At 43.5% G+C, this 27,127-nt stretch overlaps 1 protein-coding gene across 1 annotated transcript in view; it reads right to left on the reverse strand.

Moving 5' to 3' along the window:
- Positions 1-11,325: 11,325 nt before the first annotated feature.
- IPO9 (importin 9) overlaps positions 11,326-27,127 on the reverse strand; it is a 63,081-nt gene continuing 47,279 nt past the window's right edge. Inside the window, exons 14-24 of the mRNA XM_004375294.2 lie at positions 23,132-23,291; positions 19,166-19,392; positions 17,950-18,098; positions 17,412-17,540; positions 16,265-16,540; positions 15,814-15,980; positions 13,967-14,100; positions 13,193-13,315; positions 12,620-12,721; positions 12,330-12,406; positions 11,326-11,876 (exon numbers count right to left, since the gene is read on the reverse strand). Coding sequence (XP_004375351.1) covers positions 11,766-11,876; positions 12,330-12,406; positions 12,620-12,721; positions 13,193-13,315; positions 13,967-14,100; positions 15,814-15,980; positions 16,265-16,540; positions 17,412-17,540; positions 17,950-18,098; positions 19,166-19,392; positions 23,132-23,291 — 1,655 coding nt within the window. The 3' untranslated portion in view covers positions 11,326-11,765. The remainder of the gene's footprint in view (positions 11,877-12,329; positions 12,407-12,619; positions 12,722-13,192; positions 13,316-13,966; positions 14,101-15,813; positions 15,981-16,264; positions 16,541-17,411; positions 17,541-17,949; positions 18,099-19,165; positions 19,393-23,131; positions 23,292-27,127) is intronic.

Genomic DNA, 27,127 nt, shown 5'->3' on the forward strand with positions numbered 1-27,127 from the left:
CAGGACAGAGTAGAACTGCCCCATAGGGTTTCCCCATAGGTTTTCCGTAGGGTTTCCAAGAAGCAGCTGGTGGATTTGAATTGCCGAGGTTTGGTTAACAGCCGAGCTCTTAACCATTGTGCCACCAGGGCCCCCTATCTGGTCTATCCCTTCATTATCCCTTCTTTTCAGTGTCTTTAGTCTGTCCCTCCTTATTTTTCTCTAGGAAAAACAAATCTCAAGTCTCTCCTATTTAAAACAAAACCACACCACATGCTTCCGGACTGTCATTCCTCTCTAGCTACTTTCATGCTTTTCTCCTTTTTCTCCAACTAGTCCTCGTTAAAACCTGTGTTCCTGGCGACACTTGCTGCTCGCCACGACACCTAGCCCCCACCAATATCACTAGTGATTTTCTAATTGCAAAATCCTAGGAAAACTTTTCAATCCATGGGACAGGAAGTGATTAGGAAAGAGGGCGAGGAGGGGGCTGTGGGCAGGCCAGTGGGGAGAACTGGCAGAGCTGGAGGAGCAGGCACTTCTTAGCAGTGGATGCTGAAGCCTGGAGATGGAGAGCCATGGAAATAGACCTGGGTCCTGAGAAAGGCCCTGGGAAAGAGTGAGGAAGGGTGCTGGGTAGGAGGACCAGGGAGGGACTGGGGACCCTGCCAAGGGATTGTGCAAATCTTCAGGCCTGGAGAAGTTTCATGGCATCTTTTCCAGGTAAGGACACCCAAGAACATTCTCCCCTCAATGCTCTCTTTCACCTCCCAGCTCCCAGGAAGAGGGAAGGGACTTTTCATGGAAAAGGGAAAGCAGAGAGTAATCTGTTACCAGATGGGACAAAATACAGGCTTTGACAGTACCAGGCTCTCCCAGGGTGTCTGGAATATGATGATAACACTTCTAACACCATGTGTAAGTCAGTGTTGTAAGCACTTTTACCTATATTAATTTACTTACTCTCAACTATTAGTTATCCCTCTTTTACAGATGAGGCAACTAAGGCACAGAGAAGTTAAACAACTTGCCCAAGGTCCCACCGTTGTGGTGGGAGCCACCCCTTTAATAACAAAAATAGTAATAACCACCATTCTGAATATTAAACGTGACCCGAGTACTATGCTGGGGGCATTATCTTTGCCATCTCACTTAACCCTCATAACAGCACTGAAAATGAGCTCATCCCATGGTACGGGTTAAGGAACTGAGGTTGGGAGAAGTGAATTCCCCCAGTTCACACAGGCAGGATTTCAAATTGGGCTTTTGTGACGTCTAAACCCAAGCTCTTCTGCTCCACCTCCTGCCTCTCCTTAAACATGTGTAAAATGCCCAGTGCTATGCCTAGCATATAGAACATGTACTCAGGGAAACTTCATTCCCAGCCCTTATCCCCAGCAAGAGTCTGCACGTGGCAGGAAGGAGGGCAGCTGGGGATCTCTGGAGTGGAAGCTGGACCAAGGGGAAGGGCCAGGACCATGCTTGTGACCCAGTTTGGGCTTGGTCTGGGGCTGTGGTAGGAGTGCTCTGTTGAGACACCTCACTTCTGGGCTGAATGAGTAGACTGCAGGGTCTGGGTATTCCTGAGGCCCTCCTTAGCCTTCCCAACCTTCCCAGGCCTTGGACCTTGGTGCCTCTATCCCTGAGTCTCCTGCCCTCCTCCCCACTTGGGTGATTTGGGTTGAGCCATTCCAAGGTAAGGGTATTCCCTTTCTTTCCTAATTCCTGCTCCTCAGGAGAGCCCTCTGGGCTATGCTGCTCTTCTTCTCCCTGCCCAGCCTCTGGCAACCAACCCCTGCAGACAGGTAATACATATTCCTTCCCTTCAAAGAGCCTGGGTCCTTTCCTCTGTCAGACTGAATCTCATCACTGTTTCTCTTTGTATTCCACAGCGGAGAGAGCAAGGCTGAGAGCTCCAGGAACTTGGTCAAGTTGGAGACTGAAGGAATCCAGGTCTCCGGGCTTCCAAAGCCCCAGAATAAACAAACATCTCTCCTAAATCAGAAAGTTTGTCCTAGTGTCTAGCTTTAATATTTGTTGTAAATGAAGGTCTGTTTGTCCTCTGGTGTTTCAGTGTTTGTCCTCTGTGTGGGAGGTACCTGGGGAGGTGGGTGAAGGACAGTGGGGATCGGTCCCACTGCCGTTCCTAGGACTTAAGGAGCACTCTTTCCTATACGGATTTTTAGCAGTACCTTTGCAGGATTGTTTCTCCCAGAATACCAGGCTTCTGCTTTGTTTGCAGGGTGCTCAGGACAGTCTGGGCAGCCTGGGCCCCAGGAAAGGAGGGAGTGTAGCCAGGCTGGGTTGGGTGGCATCTGTGAGCAGCCCCCTCCTCAGGCATGCCCTGAAGCCTGTGGGAGCTGAGGTAGTCCCAGGCAGCCAGCGCCTGGCCTAAGGAGCCCAGCCAGTGGGGCAGACAGGGGAGGGCCAGGTTATCTTTAAATGGTACCTTACTCAGCCTGCAGCTCTGCCAGCTGGGCAGGGTGGGGGCAGACAAGTGTTATTTTGGGACCTGAGGGTAAGGGAGGAGGAAGGTTCTGTTTACAGCTCTCCCCTGCCTGTCCCTGTAACCCCAATGCCCCACCCTCTCCTGGGAAGAGTTTGGGGACTTGGGCCTCCAGCTGGCCCTTTCCACCCTGGGGTCTCTGTTTCAGCCTAGCCCTGTTAACCATCTGCACAGATGGGAACGGTTGGATCTACAGAGACCCAGGGTCTTTCTTGGAGAACCCAGCTCTGCCAGGGCAGGTTTAGCTGGTGAGAATTGCATTAGACTTGAGATTAGACTAATAATAGCTAACATTCATTTAATACTTAATACGAGGCAGGGATTACAAGTGCTTTGTATTATACTGACTTTATTTAATCCTCACAATCACACCATGAAACAGATACTAGTATTATTCTTGTTTTGTGGATTAGGAAACAGAACCCAAAACCAAACCTGTTGCCATTAAGTCGATTCCGACTCATAGCGACCCTATAGGACAGAGTAGTACTGTCAAGGGGCGGCTGGTGGATTTGAACTGCTGATCTTTAGGTTAGCAGCTGAGCTCTTAACCAGTGCACCACCAAGGCTGAGGCATAGGTAATTTTAAGTAGTTTACTCAAGGTCACCCAGCTGGTAAATGGCAGAGCCAGGATTCAAACCCAGGCAGCAGGAGCGGACTAATCACTAAGCAAGGTACTCACGGACTTAACTGTGCCTACTTACTAATCTGTAGTGCACAATTTCACATGGGTTTCAAAGATGTGGTGAAACCCATGTGAAATTATGAACTACAGATTAGTAAATCAGCACAAGCAAGCCTGTGTGTACCTTGCTTATTGGGTAATCCGTCCCTGCCAGGCAGTCTGGCTCGAGTTCGTGCTCTTAACCACCAACTGGAGTAAAGTCCAGCTCTGCCACTTACTAGCTCTGCAAACTTGGAGAAACCACCTAACCCCTCTGGTCTTTGTTTTCTCATCTGTAAAATGGAGTATGGTTCGGGAGAACTCAAATCCACTTGGATCCCCGTGTCAGAGATAACAGAGGCACTCTGGTCCACTCTGTCTCCCTGTTCAATGGAAAACAAAAAACTTACTCAAGGTCACACAACAGGTTATTGGCAGCACTTGGGTGGGAACCCAACCTTCCTGACTCCACATTCACTTCTGCTCTTGCTAGTGAGTTTCTGTGTGTTGCAGAATTGGAAAAGCAGCCCCCTGGCAGGGCATACACAGGTGGTCAGGGATGACGGATGAGAGTCAATGAGGTATATGAGATCAGGCATGAACTTATAGCCACAAAATCAGGAGTGGAAGAAATACCACATTTCTTTTCCTAAAAACAGAGCTAGCTCAGATTCTGGGTCTCTATCCTGCCAGCTGGTAGGGAATTTAGTCTGTTGTTATTATAGTTTGCTCCTCCTCCCAGCATCATGAGAAGGTCCTGGGGTCTCACAACACAGAACATTGGGGTGGGCACTCCAGGCCTCAGTCCACATGGGTTCTGTTGATAAGGCCCATCGGGACCTTCCCTGGGAGCCTTGGTGCTCAGGGTGTAGCCTCCCCAGGGACTTCATGCAATCATTTCCCTAGGAAGTGCCCACATCTGCAGGTGCTCTACCAGGGTTGGGGCAGGGCTCTCATCACCCAAAGGCCCCAGGGACTTCTACTCCCTACTTTTCTTCAGGGAATGCCGTTCTCTCTGTCTTCCCCAGGATGCTGGGCCTAATCTTAGTTCACTCAAGCTTTCACAATAGGGTCCAAAAGCATGGCTGTCCTCAAGCAGTTCTACTTTCTACCCTGTAAAAACAATTAAGGCAAGGACAGGCAAAGAATTGGGTTATGTTATTGGAATAAAGGAAAAAAATCTAGGGAAAGCAAATGAACACACCACTAATTTATAATGTCATGAAGATAAACACAGAAAAATCCAGCTTAGCAGGTGGAATGCAGGAGCTGGGCGACCACTGCTCCATCCTCTGCTCGCTAGAGCAGGGCTGCAGTGCTGCAGTTCCTTCCTCAGAGCTGTTCTCCCAAGGGCTCACCAAGACCCTAATTTAGCAGCAGCATCTGTGAAATTGAATTGAGTCAGTCTAATCCAGTGAATCAGGAAGAGCGAGCCAAACATAGCTCCCAGCTCTGGGGGTGGAGAGGAGGGCACACTTTTCACCATTTGAGGTGCTTTAAGTAAGTCATCTTTACTTCTAACTACAACCCCGTGAGGTGTTAAGGTCCCCATTTTACAGATGAGGAAACTAAGGCTTGGAGGGGATATGCCACTTGCCTCACCTCCCTCAATTGCCAGCTATGGTATTTTGCCAAGTCAGAGCAACTCAAAGGCTTGAAGGGACTTTCTAGGCCTTCTAGTCAGGTCCGTGGTTCCTCACTGTTTTTCTCCCTGCAGTGCATTTGCTACAAAAATCATACATACCAAAAAGTCTAAAAGACTTAGTGTGATTTGCAATTTTAGGAAACCAACAGTAACTCCACCCTTTTCTTACCTAAGAAAATTGGAATGTGAGGGTCCATATTAAGATGGCTGAAAGAACTGAAGAAAAAATTCAAGCCTCGAGTTGCAATATTGAAGGATTCTATGGGCAAAATATTGAACGACCCAGGAAGCATCAAAAGAACATGGAATGAATACACAGTCACTGTACCAGAAACAATTGGTCGACATTGAACCATTTCAGGAGGTTAGCATATGATTAAGAACTGATAGTAATGAAGGAAGAAGTCTAAGCTGCACTGAAGGCATTGGCGAAAAACAAGGCTCCAGGAATTGACAGAATACCAACTGAGATGTTTTAACAAGTGGATGCAATGCTGGAAATGCTCATTCGTCTATGCCAAGAAATTTGAAAGACAGATACCTGGCCAACCGACTGGAAGAGATCCATATTTGTGCCCATTCCAAAGAAAGGTGATCCAAAAGAATGCAGAAATTACTGAACAATATCATTAATATCACACAAAAGTAAAAGTTTGCTGAAGATCATTTAAAAACGGTTGCAGCAGTACATCAACAGGGAACTGCAAGAAGTTCAAGCCAGATTCAGAGAAGAGGCCGTGGAATGAGGGACATCATTACTGATGTCAGATGTATCTTGGTTGAAAGCAGAGAATATCAGAAAGATTATCTACCTGTGCTTTAGTGACTATGCAAAGGCAATCGACTGTGTAGATCATAACAAATTATGGATAACACTGTGAAGAGTGGGAATTCCAGAAGACTTAATTGTGCTCATGCAGAACCTGTACATAGACCAAGAGGCAGTCGTTTGAACAGAACAAGGGGATACTGCATGTTTTAAAGTCAGGAAAGGTGTGTGTCAGAATTGTATCCTTTCACCATACTTATTCAATCTGTATGCTGAGCAAATAATCCGAGAAGCTGGACTATATGAAGAACGTGGCATCAGGATTGGAGGAAGATTTATTAACAACCTGCGATATGCATAAGGCACAACCTTGCTTGCTGAAAGTGAAGAGGGCTTGAAGTACTTACTGATGAAGATCAAAGACCACAGCCTTCAGTATGGATTATAGCTCAACATAAATGAAAACAAAAATCCTCACAACTGGACCAATAAGCAACATCATAATAGAGAAAGGACTGAAGTTGTCAAGGATTTTTTTACGTGGATCCACAATTGATGCCCATGGAAGCAGCAGTCAAGCAATCAAACATGACATTATTACATTGCGCATATCTGCTCAAAAGAGCTCTTTAAAGTGTTAAAAAGCAAGATGTCACTTTGAGGACTAAGGTGCGACTGACTCAAGCCATGGTATTTTCAATCACTTCATATGCATGTGAAAGCTACACAATGAATAAGGAAGACTGAAAAATTGGTGCATTTGAATTATGGTGTTGGTGAAGAATACTGAATATACCATGGACTGCCAAAAGAATGAACAAACGTGTCTTGGAAGAGGTACAGCCAGAATGCTCCTTAGAAATGAGGATGGTGAGACTTTGTCTCACGTACTTTGGACATGTTATCAGGAGGGACCAGTCCCTGAAAAGGACATGCTTGGTAGAGGGTCAGCGAAAAAGGAATATCCTCGAGATGGACTGACACAGTGGCTGAAACAAAGTACTCAAGCACAGCAATGATTGTGAGGATGGTGCAGGACCAGGCAGTGTTTCATTCTTTTGTACACAGGGTTGCTATAAGTCAGAGCCGAGTCGACGGCACATAACAATGTTGAACCTGCACCAATCCATCAGACAAAGGTAAACAATTCAGATTTTTGCATTTTATTAACAGATTACTTTTGGCTGCTTTATTACTGGAATCCTGGTACAGTGGTTAAGATTTAGTCTAACCCCCTGTGGGAACGGAGGATTTTTCCACAATAGATAGGACTCCAACTGAATGTCCAGCCTCTGATTGGGCACTTCCACTGATGGAGAGGAATTCATTGTCATTTTCAGAAAATCCTGATGAGTCACCAAGTCCTATGGACTCTACCTTGCCAACATTTCACTCATCTTTTCCACTCCATTCCCTCTGGTTAAAACTAGGGCTTCGAAGTCCTGCTGAGAATTTGCATTTCTAACAAGTTCCCTGTTGAAGACTTGCATTACCACCCCAGATATACCGAATCAGAATCTACATTTTAACAAGATTCCCCAGGTGTTTTATGTATAACTCAGCAGCGCTTCGAACCAGAGGGATGGATTCAAAGCCTTGGTTATAACCTTAGCCCAAGCTCTCAGTCTTGCTCACCTAGACTGTTGCCACTGCTGCCAGGCTGAATGAATTGTCTCATCTTCCTTCAACCAGGCTCCATCAAGTCACCTTTCTGGCCATGTATTTTCATCACCACCAGAAATGTTTTTTAAAATGAAAACCTTACCATGTCACTTACCTGCTGAAAACCTTTGCATGGTCTCCCATTCCGTAAAGAGGAAGGTCTCATAAGACCCTTGATCATCTGGCCCCCACTTGTCCTTCCAGATTTATTTTTATTTATGACAGTCTTTTCTGAAACACTTCCTTTTCTCTGAACGTCCTACCCTACCCTCATCTGCCTAGAAATGAAACAGGGGAAGCAAAACAGAAATAGTGAAGAGTGCAGGCTCTTGGGACTGGAATGCACTTGCTATGTAACTTTTGGTAGGTAACTTAACATCCCCGTGCCTGTTTTATCTGTAAACTGAGGTAAACAAACTTACTTACTTTGCAGAGTTATTAGGTGGTCTAAACGAGATAACTCAAAGGGATAGTCATTGGCATTTAATAAGTTCTTTAAATCTTAGCTGTCATTATTGTGAGCAACCTTGCAACAGCTCATTTCAAGGGTCATCTTCTCAGTGCACCCTTTTCTCCTTTTCCCCAGCTGGAGTCCCTGGATGGTGCAAATGGTTAATGTGTTCAGCTGCTGACTAAAAGGCTGGAAGTTCGAGTCCACCCAGAGGCGCCTTGGAGAAAGGCCTGGCGAACTACTGAAAAATCAGTCATTGAAAATCTTATGGAGTACAGTTGTACTCTGACAAACATGGGGTTGCCATAAGTCAGAGTTGACACGGTGGCAAATGGTGGTGGTGAGTCTCCCAGTTACCATTAAGCACTCTCTTTTACACAACCCTTTAATTATTCGAAAGCAGCATCCTATTTCCGGAGTCTAAGTTAAGCATTCTCATCACCTTCAACTTTCTTTCACTTAACACAATTTAGGCCCTGTCCACATCTTGGTTTTTCTCTTGCAGACGGGCTCCCCATCTGTTAAGGGCCTCTTGGCTGAGCACCAGGGAGGAACACAGCACTTGCTGACTGGCACTAGCAGTCTGGAATGACCCTCCATGCCATTCTGGACAACATATGTCTACTACCTTAGCTAGGGCCATGCTGGAGTTTTTGAAGACCCTTTAACAGCTCCTGGCATAATAAACACTTGTTAGTGGCATACAGCATTATTAGTGAGAGCACAGTACTCTACAATTCCTTTGTTCATAGATACTATTGCCAATCCACATTTATTGAAGCAAACTTATATTGAGATTCTGGCCATTTGTATAGCTTGTAGAAATAGGTTTGGATCCTAAATTCTATCTTCCCAGGGGTCTCCTGTTATCTAAAAATTTAATCAGCATCCCTCCCTCATCTTATTTCTTTTGTAAATAGTCTCAAGTGAGTGAGGCATAAAAGAACTCATCTGTCATTAATATCAAGAGACCAAGGACAGAGCCCTGGGACACATCATCAGAAACCATCCCCAACAATGGGCTATTCTGCAGTTTGATGGTCCCTGGCTAGCTACCAATTTCTCTATCTCCCTAACACTTTGTGACTTTACCATGTGCAGATTATTTTCTTAATCTGTAGTACTATTAACAACAAAAATTAAAGACTATGAGGTTAGTTTGGTATCACTTACTCCTGAGCTCATAACGAACATTAAACCCCAGTGATCATATTTTTCAGTACTCTTACTTGCTTGTCAGTCATCAATGTCACTCATTGGTCTGTGACTTACAGCTTCTTTGCTTGGACCTTTATCTGTTTCTCAGTCTTCTAGTTTCTCTTCCATTTCCGTTCAATTCTCTAAGATCAGTGAGAGCTCAGCAAACTCCCAAGAAACTTCCTCCTGGTGTCCTAGCTGCTATTCACCAGGGTTAGGGGACTTGAAGTTAAGAGTAGCTAAGTACTGTCTTATTATTGCCTCACTTACTGTGAATTTCAACTCCTTCTAACTATTGCTAACAACAACAAAAGTTGCTGCTGATTTTGACTAATGGTGACCCCATGTGTGTCAGAGCAAACTGTGCTCCATAGGGTTTTCAACACTGTTAGCCCTGCCCTTTTCAGACTGAAGCTAATTCTTTAGCTAAAGACAAAAACGACAAAATATGAGGTAAGAGTTCAACTTTCTGTCAACACTGTTGGCCTCAAGTAGATCTCTTTTCTTCCCATTCTGACACTGGACATAGTCTCTCTGAACCCTGTTCTTTATCAAGCGAATATTTGCTCTGTATACCTGTTAAAAAGTTTATGGGATAATGTATGTGAAAATGCTCTGGAAACACCAGGAATTGCCTGCCACAGCAAGGTAGGGGATCTAAGACCCTCTGCTCTCATCCACAGCAGTATGTCTTTGGAGGAGGGGTATCACCCCCTTATCCTCGGTGATGCTAGGGCACTTGCCTTCAGGACTCAAATTCCCCTGAGGCAGGCAGGAGGCCTAGTCCTGCCCCAAAAATCAGCATGAGGAGAGGAGGCAGGATCCCTGCCAAGGGACTCAGAACCATTTCTGGCACTAGATAGGGACTATTTTTCTAATTAGTAGGCCCATAAGAGGCCCACATCATTATTAATCTGTCTGGGAGCGCTAACCCTTCCCCAGCTCAGCAGTTCAATGCTGCTGGCCTAAGACCATTCTTTTGTGCCAAAATCAGAGGCTGACTCGGCCTTGTGGAACAGCCTGCTACTTTAGCATTGAACCCAACTGGCATTGCCTTGAGATCAACAACTAGATAGTGAAGTCTCCAAGGCTCAAATATCTGAGCAATACTTTGCCAGGTCTGCTGTCATTCCCCTAATACCAGTGACTTCTGGGGACGCAGTGGGGGAAAAGCAGAATGGGGGCAGAGGCAGTATTAGCATCAGAACCATAGCTGGCAGCGGAACACAGGCTAACCACACATGCTCTCAGGCTTTTCAAAGACTTGTAACATCCCTCCCCACCCTGCTGTGGGGGCTGAACACCAGGGACACCTACTGGCATTAAGTCATTAGCTACAAAATCCTTAGGCTTCCATAATAGTCCTGTAAATGTGCCTTGGGCACAGCGCGGGGGTCTTCCCACAAAGCAGTCTTGAAATCCTCTGTGGCTTTTAAAAAGTGAGGCACGAGATGTGGGCACTATCACAAAAAAGGAAATGCTGGGCTTCTCCACCTTCCTTTCCTTGAATTTTTTATCCTCATTCACTCTGAATCCACAAAAGACTAAATTTTCCAGTTAAGGGACCTACCTTAAAAATACTTGAACGATGACAGTTCTCTAAGAATCATTTTGAGCTAGGTCAGTGCCAAAACACACTAGAGTGTCTAAGTGGGCTCCACCTAATCTTTTCTCCCTGTTTTTATTTTCTTTCTAAAGGAAATCAAAGGCAAAGAGGTGCTTGGGACACCTTATACCATACAGACTAAATTCATTTGTAAAGATTACTTTACTGTCCTAGAAAAATACACGTTGCAAATTTGAGGGCTACAACTTAACCACTTTAGAAGATTCCTGAGGGGGAAGGGAGTAACTTTTGAATATCAGACTGTGTGGTAATGTGTGGGAGAGGCATATTAAATATAGTTGGATGAGTTGGATTTTTTTTCCCCAATCCTTTCCCCCCACCTTTCTTTTTTTCTAAAAAAAGGAAAACCAAATTGCCAACTGCTTGGCTTAATTTGTGTGTGTACGTGTGCATATAAGAACAGCTTGTGGGGAGGGGCTGGTTTGTATCATGCAACGAGGCAAAAACAAGCTGACTTCCTCTGACAGGGGAGCCGTAGTGTTACAGGAGGGAAGCAGGAAGGAGAAGTCACTGGAGAGGGCTTAGGAAGTAGCTGCTCCCTCTTGTTCCTACTGAGGACCCAGAGCATTAGTGGTCAGGGGCAGAAAGCGTAATTCTCTCTCAAGGGAATTCCTGTGTGAACACATCAGATGTCCTATGAAAGTAGAAAGGTCTATTTTAGAATATAAATGGTCACGACTTCCTGCGTTCCTGAAAACCAAACCCACTGCTGTCGAGTCGATTCCCACTCATAGCGACCCGTGTAGGACAGAGTAGAACTGCCCCATAGGGTTTCCAAGGCTGTAAATCTTTACGGAAGCAGACTGCCACATCTTTCTCCTGCAGAGTGGTTGGTGGGTTCACACTGCTGACCTTTCGGTTAGCAGCCGAGCGCTTAACCACTGTGCCACCAGGGCTCCGTGTGCTCTTGAGGTGGGGCAAAATAGTCCTTGAATGCATAATCCTTCTGGGCAATAATGCTTTTGGATTGGCCAGCAGAGAACTCTAAGAACACAGCTGGGGACAGAGTTGGGGAGAAAAAATGTTCTTGAGATGGGATGTCTTCAGGGGGACTTTGGGAAGTGTCCTCTGTTCCAGCATTCCTAAGTGACAGTGCTGGTGAGCTCGGTCTGAGCTGCAGTCATTGTCACCCTGGGAAGTCCAAGGGCGAAGGGTCAGGAAGCCACCCTAGTTTGAGAAGAAAGTACATCTCAAGGCCAGTGAGGGCTGCAAAATGGTGTGTGGCTGGGCCAGAAGGAGGAGCAAATGCAGAAAGGCTCCGCTTTTAGATGCCGATGGTCTGCAGAACGCGCCTCTCATTGTCATTAAGGTGGCCTGAGAACATTACATAGCAGGGCTGCTGAGCGAACTGGCACAGGAAGTCTGTGAGATACGCCTGGAGGGAGGAACAAGAGTGGCGTTAGTGAGGGCTCCCAGGGTCACCCATCTGCACTGGGGTAGGAATCACCAAGTGGTACAGGGAACACTGGCTTTTAGACCAATCCCAGCTCCCTGAGGGACGGCTTTCTACATCTGGGACCTGGTTTATGTACATTCCAGAGACTAAATTCCACAAGGAAGGAGACAAGTTTTTCCAAGGACATATGTCATCCCCCAAGGACTTTCACAACACAGCCTCAAGAAGCTGGATTATGACACTTGAGTAAGACACTGAGGTGCGAAGTCCCAGCCCACCCAAAGCCCTTGACCACTCAGCGAGGCAGGAACGCTCTCCTCTGAGGCTCCCATGATGGGCTATCACTGGGTTTGATCCCACAAAATTCCATATCCCTGCTTCCGTGGCTTGAGACATTGTTACTTGGAAGACATCTTCTCTGGACACCCTCACCTGCAGATCAATCTGATAGAGAGGATCCTTCAGGGCATCAGGGTCATCTTCCTCATCATCCTCGTAGTAATCCTCCTCTGTTAGACACAGCCAACACAGGGAGGGGTCAGGGCAGAGCCCCTGATCAGGCCCCAGGTGGTGAGGTACCACCACTGCTGAGGTAGAAGCGGCAAAAGCACAAGGGGTGTACCTTATGGCCCACCACCCCCCTTTCTCTGGTACCTCATTGTCAGCACCGGTGTGCAAAGAAAAGGTATTTACCATGGCGGTCCTCTTCTCAAACTGCTTACCATATTTGCTTGAAGCAAGAATGTCAGATAAGAGCTGGCCAGCTAAACCATCTTCCTCTTCTTCCTCCTCCTCCTGGTCCTCCCACATATCATTGGAGTCATCTACTTGGAAATGAAAAGCAGCTGGAGCATACTTACGCATTTTCCCTCCCCAAACCCAAACATGCCAGAAGGGCCCTAAGGGTTCCTGTACTATAGCCTGTAGTGTTCAGTGAGAGAGAACCAGGAATGGCCAAACCCTCCCAATAAGTTTGAATGGAAGAACCCAGAATGTTCTGGGAAGGTTACTGGAGACAAAAGGCTGAGAAGCTCTTGAGAAGCACCAAACCAAAGAAGGGCTACAGCAACTTGCCTCCTGGCTGCCTCCTACCCCAGCCTCTCTGTGACTTTGTAAGGTAGACCTGAGAAGCAACTCTATGTTCCTAGTGGCTAGCACAGTGCTAGTCACAGAGCAGACGTTCAATAAACTTTCTTTTTTTTAAGTAAATGACTTAACAAACCAAATTGATAATTTGAAATCTTTCAACTTGATTTGCCAGGTTGAGTCTCCTGTGAGTAAGGGCCCTGGTGCACCTTGATTCCATTCTGCAGGAGCGGCCTGGCGTGCAGCGTTGGCCTCCATGACGTTGGAGAGCTCGTTGATGATCAGCTTTAGGATCTTGACCAGCAAAGGAATGTTTGTCCAGCGTTCAGGGTCTGGGGAGGAAGGAAAAAGGCTTCAAGCCAGACTGCAGGTGGGCTCACTTCTGGCAATGACCCCAGCCCCACACTACAGTGCCACTCATCAGATACGGTTCACCACCCCTCAGGCTTTCCACCATCCCGGATATATCTGGCCACCAAAGAACGCTTTAAAGTTAAATAACTTTATCTGTGCTATGACAGTTGAGAAGTTAGGTGAGATAAGAGAGTTCGGGGATTAAAGGAGATAGGTTCTTACCAGTAATAAAGCTCCGAAATCAAGTAACTGTATAGAGCACAAGAGCTCCAGGTGATTATAAACCTAAAGTTAAAGAGAGCAGCTTGGCACTACCTATAAACCATCAGAGCCACAGGCCAAGGAGAACTGGTAACAAAGGCGTGCTAAAAAGGTACATCAAAGTTCCAGAATGAAACTATAAGCTGGGGATCCTTGGTATCTGAGGTGATTTTTGTCAATTTTCAGCAACAGGAAGGAACCATATGTTCTGATCTATTGTTTACCTACAGTTTGCTGTTTCTTCGTCAAACCCATCACTAACAATTATGTTTAAAAAACAACAACAGATCATGGTACATCTCTGCCTCCCACCCTAGGTGTCCTTAGCTCCCCACGGAGGAGACTAGAGGGGTGGCAGCATCACCTACTTTTGGCTGACTTTGAGCGGGTGCGGATGCCCTCATCCATGCTGTAGATCTCCTCTCCTTTCACGCGGATATCCTGTAGCCGTTTGTCATCTGCATTGATGCCATGCTGGAGCAGTTTACACAGTGCCACAGAGCTGGCAAGGAGACCCAAAAAGAGTCAATCAGCCACTACGTAAAGTTCACTCCAAGGAGATAAGCAATTATGTCCTAAGACCATCCCTTTGATGGTGAAAATTCTGTTCACAACCGATTAAGAGTTCAGTTGAAAACGAGATTTAGAGTTCATGCGGATGGTCTAATGAGGACTGTTCTTCTTTTTTCAAGAGTTAAATTCTATAAGCATACATACTTGATAAGAGAACACATGCCAATTCTCAGAATGATTCCTGGGCCAGTGAGACTGGATTTTAACATGATTAGAAGTTTTTTTTTTTTTTTTTTTTGGTGAAAATATTCACAACAAAACATAAACCCATTCAACCATTTCTGTATATACAGATCAATGCCATTGGTTACATTCTTCACACTGTATCACAATATTATCTCTACTCATATTGTTTCATCACCATTAAATTTTACTCTCCATGCCCCCAGTTCTCATCTGTGTATTAGTAACTGTTGTCAATCTGATCTCATGTAGATAATTCTTTAAAAGAGCACAATGTTCAAGGCCCACATTCTTTAGTAAATGAGGTTGTTTAGTTTAAAGATGACTCATGGGACTGTTTTGGTTCAATGTTTAAAGACTACTTCAGGACAAAAGATTTGGGGGTTCCCCAGTCTCAATGGATCTAGTAAGTCTAATTTCTATAAGAATTTGACATTCTGTTCCACATTTTTCCTTCCTTTTATCAGAATCCATCTCTTGTGTCCTTGATCAAAACATTCAGTAGTGGTAGCCAGGTACCATCCAGTTCTTCTGGTCTCACGGCAAAATAGGCAGTAGTTCACGGAGGCAATTAGACCTGCAGTCCAGTTCCTTCTCCGATTCCTGGGTGTCCTTCTTCCTCTACTGCTCCAAGTGAACAGGGACCAACTGTATCTTGGATGGACACTCAAAAGCTTTTAAGACCCCAAGCACTACTCACCAAATTAGAAGGTAGAACAGAAACTCTAAAAATGTTAGGCCAATTGACTGGATAGACCCACAAAGCTATGACCCTAAACCTTTGAACCAGGAAATCTAATCCCATGAGGTGTTTAGTTATACCTTAGTATCAACAAATTAGCCCTTTTTTGTGTGTGTGTGTGTGGGGGGGGGGGGAAGCTGCTGTTGTTGTAAAATTATATGTAACACTATATTTACCACTTTCCTTTTTTTTTCTGGTGACACCTTAGTGATATTAGTTACATTAGTAAAGTTGTGAATGCCAGTTCTTCCACCATTCTCTGGCAAGGAGTGAATTTTTGTCTATGCTGATGGAAAAATTAGAACTGTTCTTGATCAATGCTATGGTGGGCAAGCATCACAGTGGCTGTCCACAGTGGAAGGTGTAATGGGGTGATTGAGAACCAGTGGGATAAAAGTTCAGAAGAGAAAGCAGAAAGCCAAGGATAAAGGTTTGGGTTTATAAAGGAGAATAAGTCACTAGCAGTACTTTGCTGTGTGAAGTTTGTGGCAGAGGAGATTCTCTGGTCAGCAGAGATCAGAAATACACGGTCTACCTCTATTGACTCTCTATTGGGGATTTCAAGATGCCAGTTATTCAAAAACACAGGCAAGCAATAATAGAGAGGGAATACAGGGGCAGTTTGATATGGCAAACAAAAATCAACAGAGAAAGTCACAGGAAAAAAAAAAGAAATGTAAGTAGGGACAGAATGACCAAAGAAAGATGAAGCCCCACCTGACTTTGCCTTCATATTGCCCATAGAAGAGATGCTGTCGGCTTGTCCACTCAGCCATCACAAACTCTAGGGCAGGTTTGCCAGTAGGTCCTGGGAGGCTGCACAGAAACTCCAAGAGAGGCTCCAGCTGAGTGTGCACCAGATGAGCAAATACCATGATCAGAGACTAGGAGAAAATAAAAAGGACATCTGCTTCAAGGAAACCAATTTCAGAGACGTAGGAGAAGGGAGGGAGTGGGGCCAGTCAGCTTGCTAACAGTCTATGCACTGAGGATGCCATCCATAGGGCAGGAAAACATGGAGATTTCCTTGTCAGTGTTTCTTGGGCCAGAAAAGACCCAGTTTTATGAGAATAGTAAGAGAGAGAGAAAAACAACTCAGGACCAATACACTGACTCCCATTTCTATTACATGGAGGGTGGGAAACCCAGCTCCCCACTGTCCACGTACCTGCATGACACTGAGCGTCTCTGCCTGCTGCATCTTGCTGAGGATAGCACGAAGAATCTGGTCCAGATTCTCCCCCAGCTCTCGCCCTGCCTTAGAGATGAGGGTGGAGACGAGGCGGCCCACAAAGGCTGCAGTGAACTCTGAAGTGCGGGGGTCCAGGAGCTGGCTCACCACTTGCATCACATACCACAGCCCGTTGTGGCCCTGCTCATCATGCCATTGGGCTACCTGCTCCAGCGTAACTGACACATAGGCCCGCAGGCACTCTCCACCATTCTGGAGAGACAGGGGCGGCAAGCAGGATTAGCATCTGGGAGACTGATGCCAGAAGACCCCCAGTCCGTAAGGGCAAATGCTATTCTTAGAGGTCTATGCCTTTTAAGAGCGGTGGGCCCATGGGGTCTGTAGTAAGCTTATACTACTGAAGTCAGGAATTTACAGATAGAGGCATGCATTACTCGATCCCCTTTTACCCAATAAGCTACCTCAAAAATGCATATTCCTCATTACAAGGGACAATGGCCAAACAAACTTTATGGTCTTAACCGTAAAGATCTACCTTTGGTACAAGAAAAACATGTCTAAGAGGTAGCAATAACTAGGGGTGATACAAGTCTTCATGGGAATAGAGGTAGACCTTACACAAACCACCTTTTGCCTAGTGATTTCCAAGCTGATCAATACTGACTGGCAAGTTCCCACAGTCTTTACAATCAATCACAGTAGTAAAGACCTGAAAAAGTAACCAACTCACCCAAGAAACAGAAATAAACAGGAAAAATATTCAGGCATCTCTCCCCTCTCCAGAGGCCACTCACTTTGCTAACTTTACTAATAGAAGGAATATTCAGGAAAGACTTTCTTATGGCTGTTAAGTCGAGATGTCTGTAATCTCTTCCACAGTAGCAGTACCCAGATACAGATGGGTAGGATGCCCGGCATTCACACTCTTCAAGATTATAACACACCCAAAAGCACTGAATGCTTGGCTCTCGCAGCCTAAACTCTTCCTGGGTACTCGGTGTAAATATGGATTTGAGAGACTTGTATCTCAAAAGTATGAAACCTTGTTAGACTTCTCAGCCTACTATATGCCCATGGGCTGGGGGAGCTATCTTCTCTTTTCTAGTCACCACAGCTCAGATACCTGCATGGTGGCGTTGTCATCTGTGTGAAGGGTGCATTGTGCCACAGCAGGGAAAGCCTGGCAGATGAGGAGCTGGGAAAGGGGAGGCTTTGTATTCCGTACCACTGTCGTCAGGATATCAATGGATGTCTGAAGGAGAAAGGAAAGAGTCAGAAAGCCCTCGGGTGTGCGTGTGCGTGTGCGTGTGTGTGTGTCCAACAACCCAGATCCTTATTGGGTGAATACAACACAGCAAGCTTTGAAAGAAAATGAATTAGATAGTAAATAGCCACGGCAGTGGGTGGGACATGGCAGCAGAATGGATAGCAAGGTGACATATTTAGTGGTGCTATATAATGGTGGCACTCTAATTCACGGAGGGCCATTTTCTTAAAGCCTTGGAGAATCACCCTCTATCTTTGTGGGTACAGTAGCCCAGTAAAATCACCCCATGAGTCTCCAAAGCTGTTGGTTTCCCATCAGATAGGTGGGATTTGCAGATCAATTATCTCAGTCCCGCCTGCCCCGCTTCCACACATGAAGTCCTGTGGCCACTCACCGCACAGAGCCCTGCAGGGATCTTGTCTGCTGGGGCCTGCATAATGCTGACCAGTGTGGGAATCAGCCTCATCTGCATTGGTCCCTGACAGGCTTCAATCTGGGACAGCTCCTTGAAGATGTCCTGAGCCAGTGAGGCGACGACGGGATCTGATGGGGACAAGGCAACATGGAATCCCCCCACCCGATGCCCTGCATCTGCTTCTGGCTTAATGATGCCTTTGTTTGGCCCTACCCTAAGGTAAATGACTTCTGCTTTGATTACACAGCACATACCTGGGACCTACTGAGGACACATGAATAACCTGAAAGAACAGAAGAGATGCTAAATCTCCAAGAGGCATAGTATGCATGGTTTCACGAAGACAGGGACTAGCTACTCATAAAACAAAACCTGACTTTTTTCTGGGGCAAGTCTGTAAGGTCTTTACTCTTGTGAAACCTAGATTGATTAAGAAACCAAATGGTAAAAAATAAAGCTTCACTGAAGCTTTGTTAAGAAGACATGAGAGTTTCAAACACTGTGCCCAAACACTAAATTTCACCCCAGATTTTCATATTTTGAAGAGCAGCCGTATGTATCTTCTAGGGAGTAGCCACAACAGACACGAAGAACTCCCAAAGCGATCTCAAGGCAAATGGAAAGCAGAGTCTTTTCAAAGAATGGAACTTTAGCTTGACCTACTTTACTTATATATGGAAAACATCTTCCTCTTTCTAGGTCACTATGAGTAGAACTGCCCCGTAAGGTTTCCCAGGCTGTAATCTTTAGGGGAACAGATCACCAGGTCTTTCCCCCAGTAAGAGGCTGGTGAGTTTGAACCGTCAACCTTTCGGTTAGCAGCCGAGCACTTTAACCATTGTGTCACCAGGCTCCTTAAATTATAGTTCTAGGCTTCTTCTTTAAGGAAGCTTCAGATTTAGTTGCTCGATTTTTTACTCTATCATCAAAGTTCTGAACTATCTCTCACCTGTTAGCCATTTATTCATTATCTTTCTTTCCTGTTCTTATTAGAAAGTAAGTGTTACAGGAATAAGTCTTCTATTTTTTAATGCTGCTGTATTTACAGCACAACTTGACTCTTTTGCTAATTAAAAGCCACATTCTTTGCTTATGATGTTTAAGACCATCAGACTTAGGGAAACTTTCACCTACATTCACCAGCCACAAGCTTTTCTTTGGTGCCCCTCATCAACACATTCTCCCTATCGCATACCATTACTGTACTTGAGGAAGATGGCGATAGTGAAGGGGCAGATTTTGTTTTCCATGCTTGCTGTGAATTCTGGGTCTACTGTGCAAACAATGCACAGGGTCTCCATCACCAAGTTGAGGACCTCTGAGCTGAACTGGGCTGCTAGGTGGATTAAGCCATCAAGGATGCTGGGGAGGAAGGGCTGAAGCACGTGGGTACTCTCTGAGACTTTCAGTTGGTCACAATAACTAGAGAGAGACAGATAAGCAAGAATTACAAGCAGAACCCTCAATTCCTAGTTCTTTCAATCTTACATGCTGTAGCATTTATATGTGTAGTTTTCTAAAGCTACTTCTAGAGTTAGATATGTTTTTATATCTTTATGTAGCATATTATATATCAGTGCCACCATTTCTACATTTTAAAATTTATTCCTGCTTTAATCTTTGCTATTTCTTTTAAAGTTTCTTTCATCTCCCTTCTGCTGTTTTGAAGCAAATCCCTGTCACGTCACTGTATCCAAATTATTAAGACATTAAGTTAAATGCTTTTATGATTCCTCAGACTGCTTTAGTCATGTTCCAAATATATTTCCATTGTTTTCCACAGTTGTTATCTGAGAGGAGACTCTTCAACTTCCACATTATAAAAAACTTGTGTTTTCTTGAATTTTTTTTGCATTCTAAAATGAGATCAATTTATATAAACATTCTATGCAGCTTAAAAAATTGTGTATTATTTGTAGGGTTTAAGGTTCGATATACATAGTTCTACCTTATTCACCTTTTAATCTACAAATGTTTATTGAGTGCTTACCATACTCGATGGGACACAATTGTTACAAAAATACACTGTCGAAGTTTTTGCTTTTGTTTATCTTCAGAATGGCAATGGCAAGTTAAAAATCAATAAAAACATTGTTTCTGTACGTTAAAAGAACCTAGCACAGAAACAAGGTCCTCAGCATTTACCCAAGGAATGTGTTTTCTTAAGTTTTTTGTTTTAAGTATTTTGTAATCATGGAATTTTTGTCAGCTGTTGGGTTCAAAGGTCCACAATGACCAGTGAAACTGTGGGCTTTGATCTAAGATTTGTTCATAATTTTTTTTGTTTTTTGATCCATGCCTTGATTTTCAACACCACTCTGCTCTAATTTCTCCAAAAGAGCTGATTTGGCATCTGGCCTTGGTCCGCTCTCAACTCCTCAGAGTAGATTTTGTATTTATTTCTCTATCAGTAGTCAACTGTGCCCTACCGTACCCACTCTTCTCTATTCTGAGGGCTTATAGTTACTTCGGCCCTCCAATGAACTGGAAACTGTACAGTCTGCTAGGGATCACAGAGATTGCACCACTTGGCCAGATCATACGGGATCTTGTATGCCATGCTAAGAAAGTTTGGACTTTATTTTGGAAGCCAGTGTTTTTCAAACTTTTTTACAAATTACTCTTAACACCTAATTTCCTCCTTACCCTATCCCACAGTCTTCAAGGAAAACTGACACCCCAGGATGATGTTATATATTTATTCTGTGGCTTCATGAAATCTCCTGGCACATTATGACTTTCTTCTAGGGTACCTGTACCTCAGAGTTTGAGAAGCTCAACTAGGAGCCACGAAGGGGTTTAACTACAGGAGCAGCAACATCAGTTTTCTATTTTAGAAAGATCAATTGACAGCTAAAATAATATAGACTGCAGAAGTGTGGGGCTGGAGATGAATTAAAGAGAGATCAATTTAAGAGCCTACCAAGTAATTCAGGCAAGTTGAGAATACAAGCTAGGGCAGCAGCAGTGGGAGACAGTAAGAAGGGATCTAGGATCTCCACCTTTATTAAAACAGGGAATACAAGATTTCTAACTGTAAGTATATGATGTAAAGGTACAAGATCTCTACCTTTACTAAAACGCACATACAGGCAGGGCAGGTTTGGAGTGGTAATGAGCCAGTAGTAGATAAACACTGATTTTCAAGTACTTGTAAGACATTCATCATGGTGGATAGTAAGCAGTTGGATATATTAATTTAGAGCTTGGAAGAAAGGTTGGCATAAATATAATAATTTGAGAAATGTGACTCAAGTATAATTATTTGTCAATCATTATCTTGTTTCAGAAAAGATTTACGGCTATTTGTAATGATATATAAAAGATGACACGGAAGAATAAATTAAAACTGGGGAAAAGAAAGAAAAGCAAGTGTCATGTGATGGTTATTAAAATGTTGCTAGTGAAGTTAGAAAGAACAGTTCTGGTGATGATGTGACAAGGACATAGGCAATTAGCTGGGAAACTGAATAGGGCAATGACCTACAGGAGATTCTTGGCTATAAAGAAAAGAATAGCTAGGATCTCCTCACAAGATACTTCTTAACCTGGGGTCCATAGATAGGCTCAAGGGATCCATAAAGTCTCTGACACTGAACCTAAAATTTTGTAAGCATGTATGTGTGTCCATTTCTCTGGCGTGCATACCCATAACTTACCAGAGAGATCTGTGAAAGCTTTCAAAAAACCACTGCCCATTTGGTCAGAGACCTGAACATACTTATTTTTTAAAAAGTTTTCTTCAAGTATATGTTTTTTCTCATTATAAAAGTTATATAAGCTTGTTGTAAAAACAACGCCCCTCCCCCCCATTTTAAATACATAAAATATATGAAAGTTTTTTGTACTCTAATCTCCCAGAGAGAATCAGTGGAAACAATGTATGCTTGACAGGTACTGCTGACTATCTAAAACACAGTAATGGACTTATTTTACCTAAAGCCCTTTCACGTTCATACAAACTCCTCTTGTGACTTTGAACAGTTCTGCAAAATTACAACACAAAGTGGACAAATCTCTATCACACATGCATAATCTGTTTTTCAATTTATGATCCAGGTATCACCTCTAGTCCATTAATGAGCAGTTTCAAATAAGAAATACGTAAGTTTTAATAGTTTTGTCCTTACCTAGCTGGCAAATGCTTTTAATCTTATACTTACACTTGTTACAAAGGATTTTTTTTTTTTTTTAACGCTTCAAGAAATAATTAATACATACAGATGTATTAATTAGGGTAGAAGCTACCCAGGTGGCAACCTCTGGCCTACCCTCAGAACAACTGTTACAACAGCATTCATGCCTTAAACAGGTGAGGGCTTTCTGTTCTCAGACAGAGTAGCCTCAGAGCTTTCTAAAAAGCCATTCTTAGTCTATCTCTTAACTAGATGACACTTTAATTAAATCAGAGGCAAAGATTTGCTTTCCCTAGATTGCAGCAGGTCATAACATGCATGTCATCATCAATGCAGACACAAGAGGCAGTACCTCAATGCTTTTAAAGATACATACAATAATGCATAACATCTCAATCCCTGCCTCAAAAGTAAGAAGACAGCCTAGGCAAGTGGAAGATAAATTCTGTACTGGTAGTAGTTTTTAGGATTCAACTGAGATTCTTAAGTTTTGATCCAAAAATTTTCCTTAAAACAACAATGCTCCTTCTCGTATGGGTAGGAATGTGACTAGCTGAGTCACAACACAGGCTGTGAAAAAGAGGTAAAATGGAAAAAAATAAATGCTTCTAGGCCACACTAACCCAAATTTGGTTTCTAATACAGAGGCAATCAACAAAATGATGTGGAATCTAATCCTGCTTACGTCATTCTTCAGTTGTGCCACCCTATGTAAGTTATTTACCTCTCGGAGGTTCAGGTTCTTCACCTTTCTAAGAAAGGGAGCTGGTCCAGATGATTCCAGAGCTGGAGTGAATTTAAAGGGAATGAGGAACATAAGGAACAGGACATCCTTTGGTCTCATAAAAGAAGCTATGTCCCTGGTTTAGTTTCTGTCCTTCCAACATCTATTCTGAAGGGGATCTTCACCAGAAACTTCTAGGTAACATAATTCATTAAATAACTTTGGTTTGGGATATCTATCCTGAATAAATTTCTCTTAATAGCTTTCATCACTGTAAGTCCTGTGTTTCTGGCATACTTACCCCCAGATAGCTCTTACAGCAGAAATTCGAACTGATGGGGGTTGTGTCTCATGAAGACCACGAACTGTTGCCTGCAGGAACTGCTGGATCAGTTCAGGGGACATAGCAACAGTGAACCGACTGGCAGCCCATAGTGCCCGGCCCAAGAGGAAAGGAGACACTGGGAGAAAGAGACACAGTTAGGGGTTGGATGATCAAAGTTCCTGTTCCTTGCCCTCCTTCCATCCCACCTCCCTTTGCCAACTTGTCACAAGTAATTAGATACTACATTATATGTAACTTGATAGAAAAAGCAGAGATCTTACAAGGTAAAAGCAAATGTGTGACCTACGGTACAGAATCAATTCCCCAGTTTCACTTTTCACTACTGGCAAAGTAGGTCTTCTATACTCTTACATTAAACAGACTTCCCATGCCAGTTCCTAGCCCCAGCTCACACTATTCTCTACCTGCACTACTAGGTACTGTTCTAAATGCTTTCTCCACTGCCAGTTTCTTCCTACTCTTGAACTACTACTAAAACATTATAAATTACAGCTCTGATCATTCATTCTTCTATTTAAAATCTGTCAGTGAATTCCTTAGTCCACAACATAAAGAGCACCTTGGCATGACATTCAAAGACCCCAAGATCAGTCTCTCTAGCATTACCTGTGATTTCCCTTTACACCTCCTAAACTCAACTACACAGCCTTCGCCAGCAACTCATATCTCACTTTGCTATCTCTGTGCTTTGTTTAAATTCTAAGCCAACACACTCACCTCTCCTTGCATTGCCTAACTGGTCTCTCAGGCTGAAATAATTCTATCGCTGTGCTAGGAGCCCTGGTGGTGTACTGGCTAAATGCTCAGCTGCTAACCAAAAGGTTGGCGGTTTGAACCTATCAGCTACTCCCTGGGAGTAAGAAGTAGCAGTCTGCTTCTGTAAAGATTACAGCCTTGGAAACCCTATGAGGCAGTTTTACTCTGTCCTATAGGGTCGCTATGAGTCAGAATTGACTTGATGGCAATGGGTTTGGTTTTTTTGGATCTCTGGGATGCCATAATCTTATGTCCTTAGTTTTCTTACAAATTATTTATTTTGTTTGATATTTCAGTCACCAGTGTAAGGATTACTATCCTCTGCCTACTATAAGCTGCTTGAGGACCCAGATGATACTTATTCATCCTGTCATAGGGCCTAACTTAGTTACTTGTACAAAAAACTTACTTGATGGGAACGATTGAACAGAACCTAACTGTGTCACTCAAATAATTAGACAATAATTTATATAATATAGAGTAGTAGGTCTCAAAGCATGGTCAGGGACTCCTGCATGGATCCCAAAGCTAAAACTATTTTCATGATAATACAAAGATGTTATCTGTCTTCTCCCTCTCATTCTTTCCTGAATGTTCAGCGGAGTTTTCCAGAGGTTACATGATGTACAACATCATGGCTCTGACAGCTAATGAAATGTGTGCCTGTGTTGTTGTTGTTAGGTGTTGTTGAGTTAGTTCCTACACAGAGTGACCCTACGTACAACAGAATGAAACACTGCCTGGTCCTGTGCCATCCTCACAACTGTGGTTATGCTTGAGCCCGCTGTTGCAGTCACTGTGTCAATCCATCTCATTGAGGGTCTTCCTCTTTTTCACTGATTCTCTGCTTTACCAAACATGATGTCCTTCTCCAGGGATCGGTCCCTCCTGATAACATGCCCAAAGTACGTGAGACGAAGTCTTGACATCCTTGCTTCCAAGAAGCATTCCAGCTGTACTTCTTCCAAGACAGATTTATTCATTCTTCTGGCAGTCCACAGTATATTCAATATTCTTCGCCAACACCATAATTAAAAGCCATCGATTCTTCTTCAGTCTACCTTACTCACTATCCAGCTTTCGTATGCATATGAGGCGACTGAAAATATCATGGCTTGGGTCAGGCACACCTTAGTCCTCAAACTGACATCTTTGCTTTTTAACACTTCAAAGAAGTCTTTTGAAGCAGATTTGCCCAATGCAATATGTTGTTTGATTTCTTGACTGCTGCTTCCATGGGTGTTGATTATGGATCCAAGTAAAATGAAATCCCTGACAACTTCAATCTTTCTCCATTTATCATGATGTTCCTTATTGGTCCAGTTGTGAGGATTTTTGTTTTCTTGATGTTGAGGTGTAACCTATACTGAAGGCTGTAGTCTTTGATCTTCATCAGTAAGTGCTTCAAGTCCTCTTCACTTTTAGCAAGCAAGGTTGTGTCATCTGTATATTGTAGGTTGTTAATGAGTCTTCCTCCAATCCTGATGCCTTATTCTTCTTCATAGCGTCCAGCTTCTCAGATTAGCTCAGCATATAGACTGAATAAGTATGGTGAAAGTATACAACCTTGACTCACACCTTTCCTGATTTTAAACCATGCAGTATCCCTTTGTTCTGTTCAAATGACTGCCTCTTGGTCTATGTACAGGTTCTGCATGAGCACAATTAAATGTTCTGGGATTCCCATTCTTCATAGTGTTATGCATAATTTGTTATGATCCACACAGTCGAATGCCTTTGCATAGTCAATAAAACACAGTAAACATCTTTCTGGTATTCTCTGCTTTCAGCTAAGATCCATCTGACATGAGCAATGATATCCCTCGTCCACATCCTCTTCTGAATCCTGCTTGAATTTCTGGCAATTCCCTGTTGATGTACTGCTGCAATCGCTTTTAGATGATTTTCAGTATAATTTTACTTCAGTGTGACATTAATGATATTGTCTGAGAATTTCCACACTCTGTTGGATCACGTTTCTTTGGAGTGGGCACAAATGGATCTCTTCTAGTCAGTCAGCCAGGAAGCTGTCCTCCAAATTTCTTGACATAGACGCGTGAACACCTCCAGCGCTGCATCCATTCATTGAAACATCTCAATTGTTCTTGTATTTCTGGTATTTTAAAAATTCTCAGTTTTAATTTTTAATATGTTAAATATTGATACATATAACCCACATAAAGAAATCTCGTTGGGGTTCCTGATAAATGCTAAGAGTGTAAAGGGGTCCCGAGATCAAACGGTTTGAGAATGGCTGCTGTAAAAAAGCTAATTCTGAAAAGTTTACAGCTTATAGTTATTCTGTAGGCAGGATAACTAATGATATATGTTGAGTCTTTTCCAGTCTTAACACCAAATATTCTAAAATCTCCATGAATTTTTGAAGATTCTTTCCTAGGGCAAACTCTACAAGAAATGCTGATGGGTTTGAGAAACTCCAACATTTTCAGTCAACACATAATTACAGAATGCCTATTATGTGCAAGACACTGTGGGGATACAAAGATGTATTAGACATGCTTTCTACTTTCAAGATCTTACATTCTAGTAGGAGAGGGAAAACATATCCATTGACTACAATATAATGCAGCATATGATAAGTGCAGAGTGAAACAGGATATTCCCAATGGATCTGAGCTTAACCATTTAAATTCTGTGATTCAGAGAATGGAAGTGATGGGGTGAGATGTCCTATAACAGATTACCTATTTAGAGTCACAGAGAAGAATGTTTACAAATGGCTTAAGGTACTCCCAGATCTATCATATGAAGGACAGCGAAGTGAATGGATTGAGAATGAAGCAAACAATGCCAAATGTCCCACGATTAAAGTGTCCAGAAAGGAAGCAAAGGCAACATTTTGGAATGGGGGAGTCTAGCTTTAAGGATGAGAATAAGGCATGGCAAGGGCAGAAGCAGGGTAACCTAAAATGTCATAGACAGACACATTGAGTCTTGGCTATTTCTCTGTATTGCTGGAGAAATCAGTCTAATAGTAAAGGGCTACTTTTTTTTTCCCATACAAAAATTTATACATACATTGTTATGTGACCCTAATTGCTCTCCCCATACTGTGACAACACACTCCTCCTTTCCACCCGATTCCCCACGTCCATTCAACCAGCTCCTAACCCTCTCTGCCTTCCCATCTCACCTCCGGACAGAAGCTGCCCGTTTAGTCTCTTGTATCTACTT

This window comes from Trichechus manatus, unplaced genomic scaffold, assembly GCF_000243295.1.
Source record: "Trichechus manatus latirostris isolate Lorelei unplaced genomic scaffold, TriManLat1.0 scaffold00035, whole genome shotgun sequence".
NCBI lineage: Eukaryota > Metazoa > Chordata > Mammalia > Sirenia > Trichechidae > Trichechus > Trichechus manatus.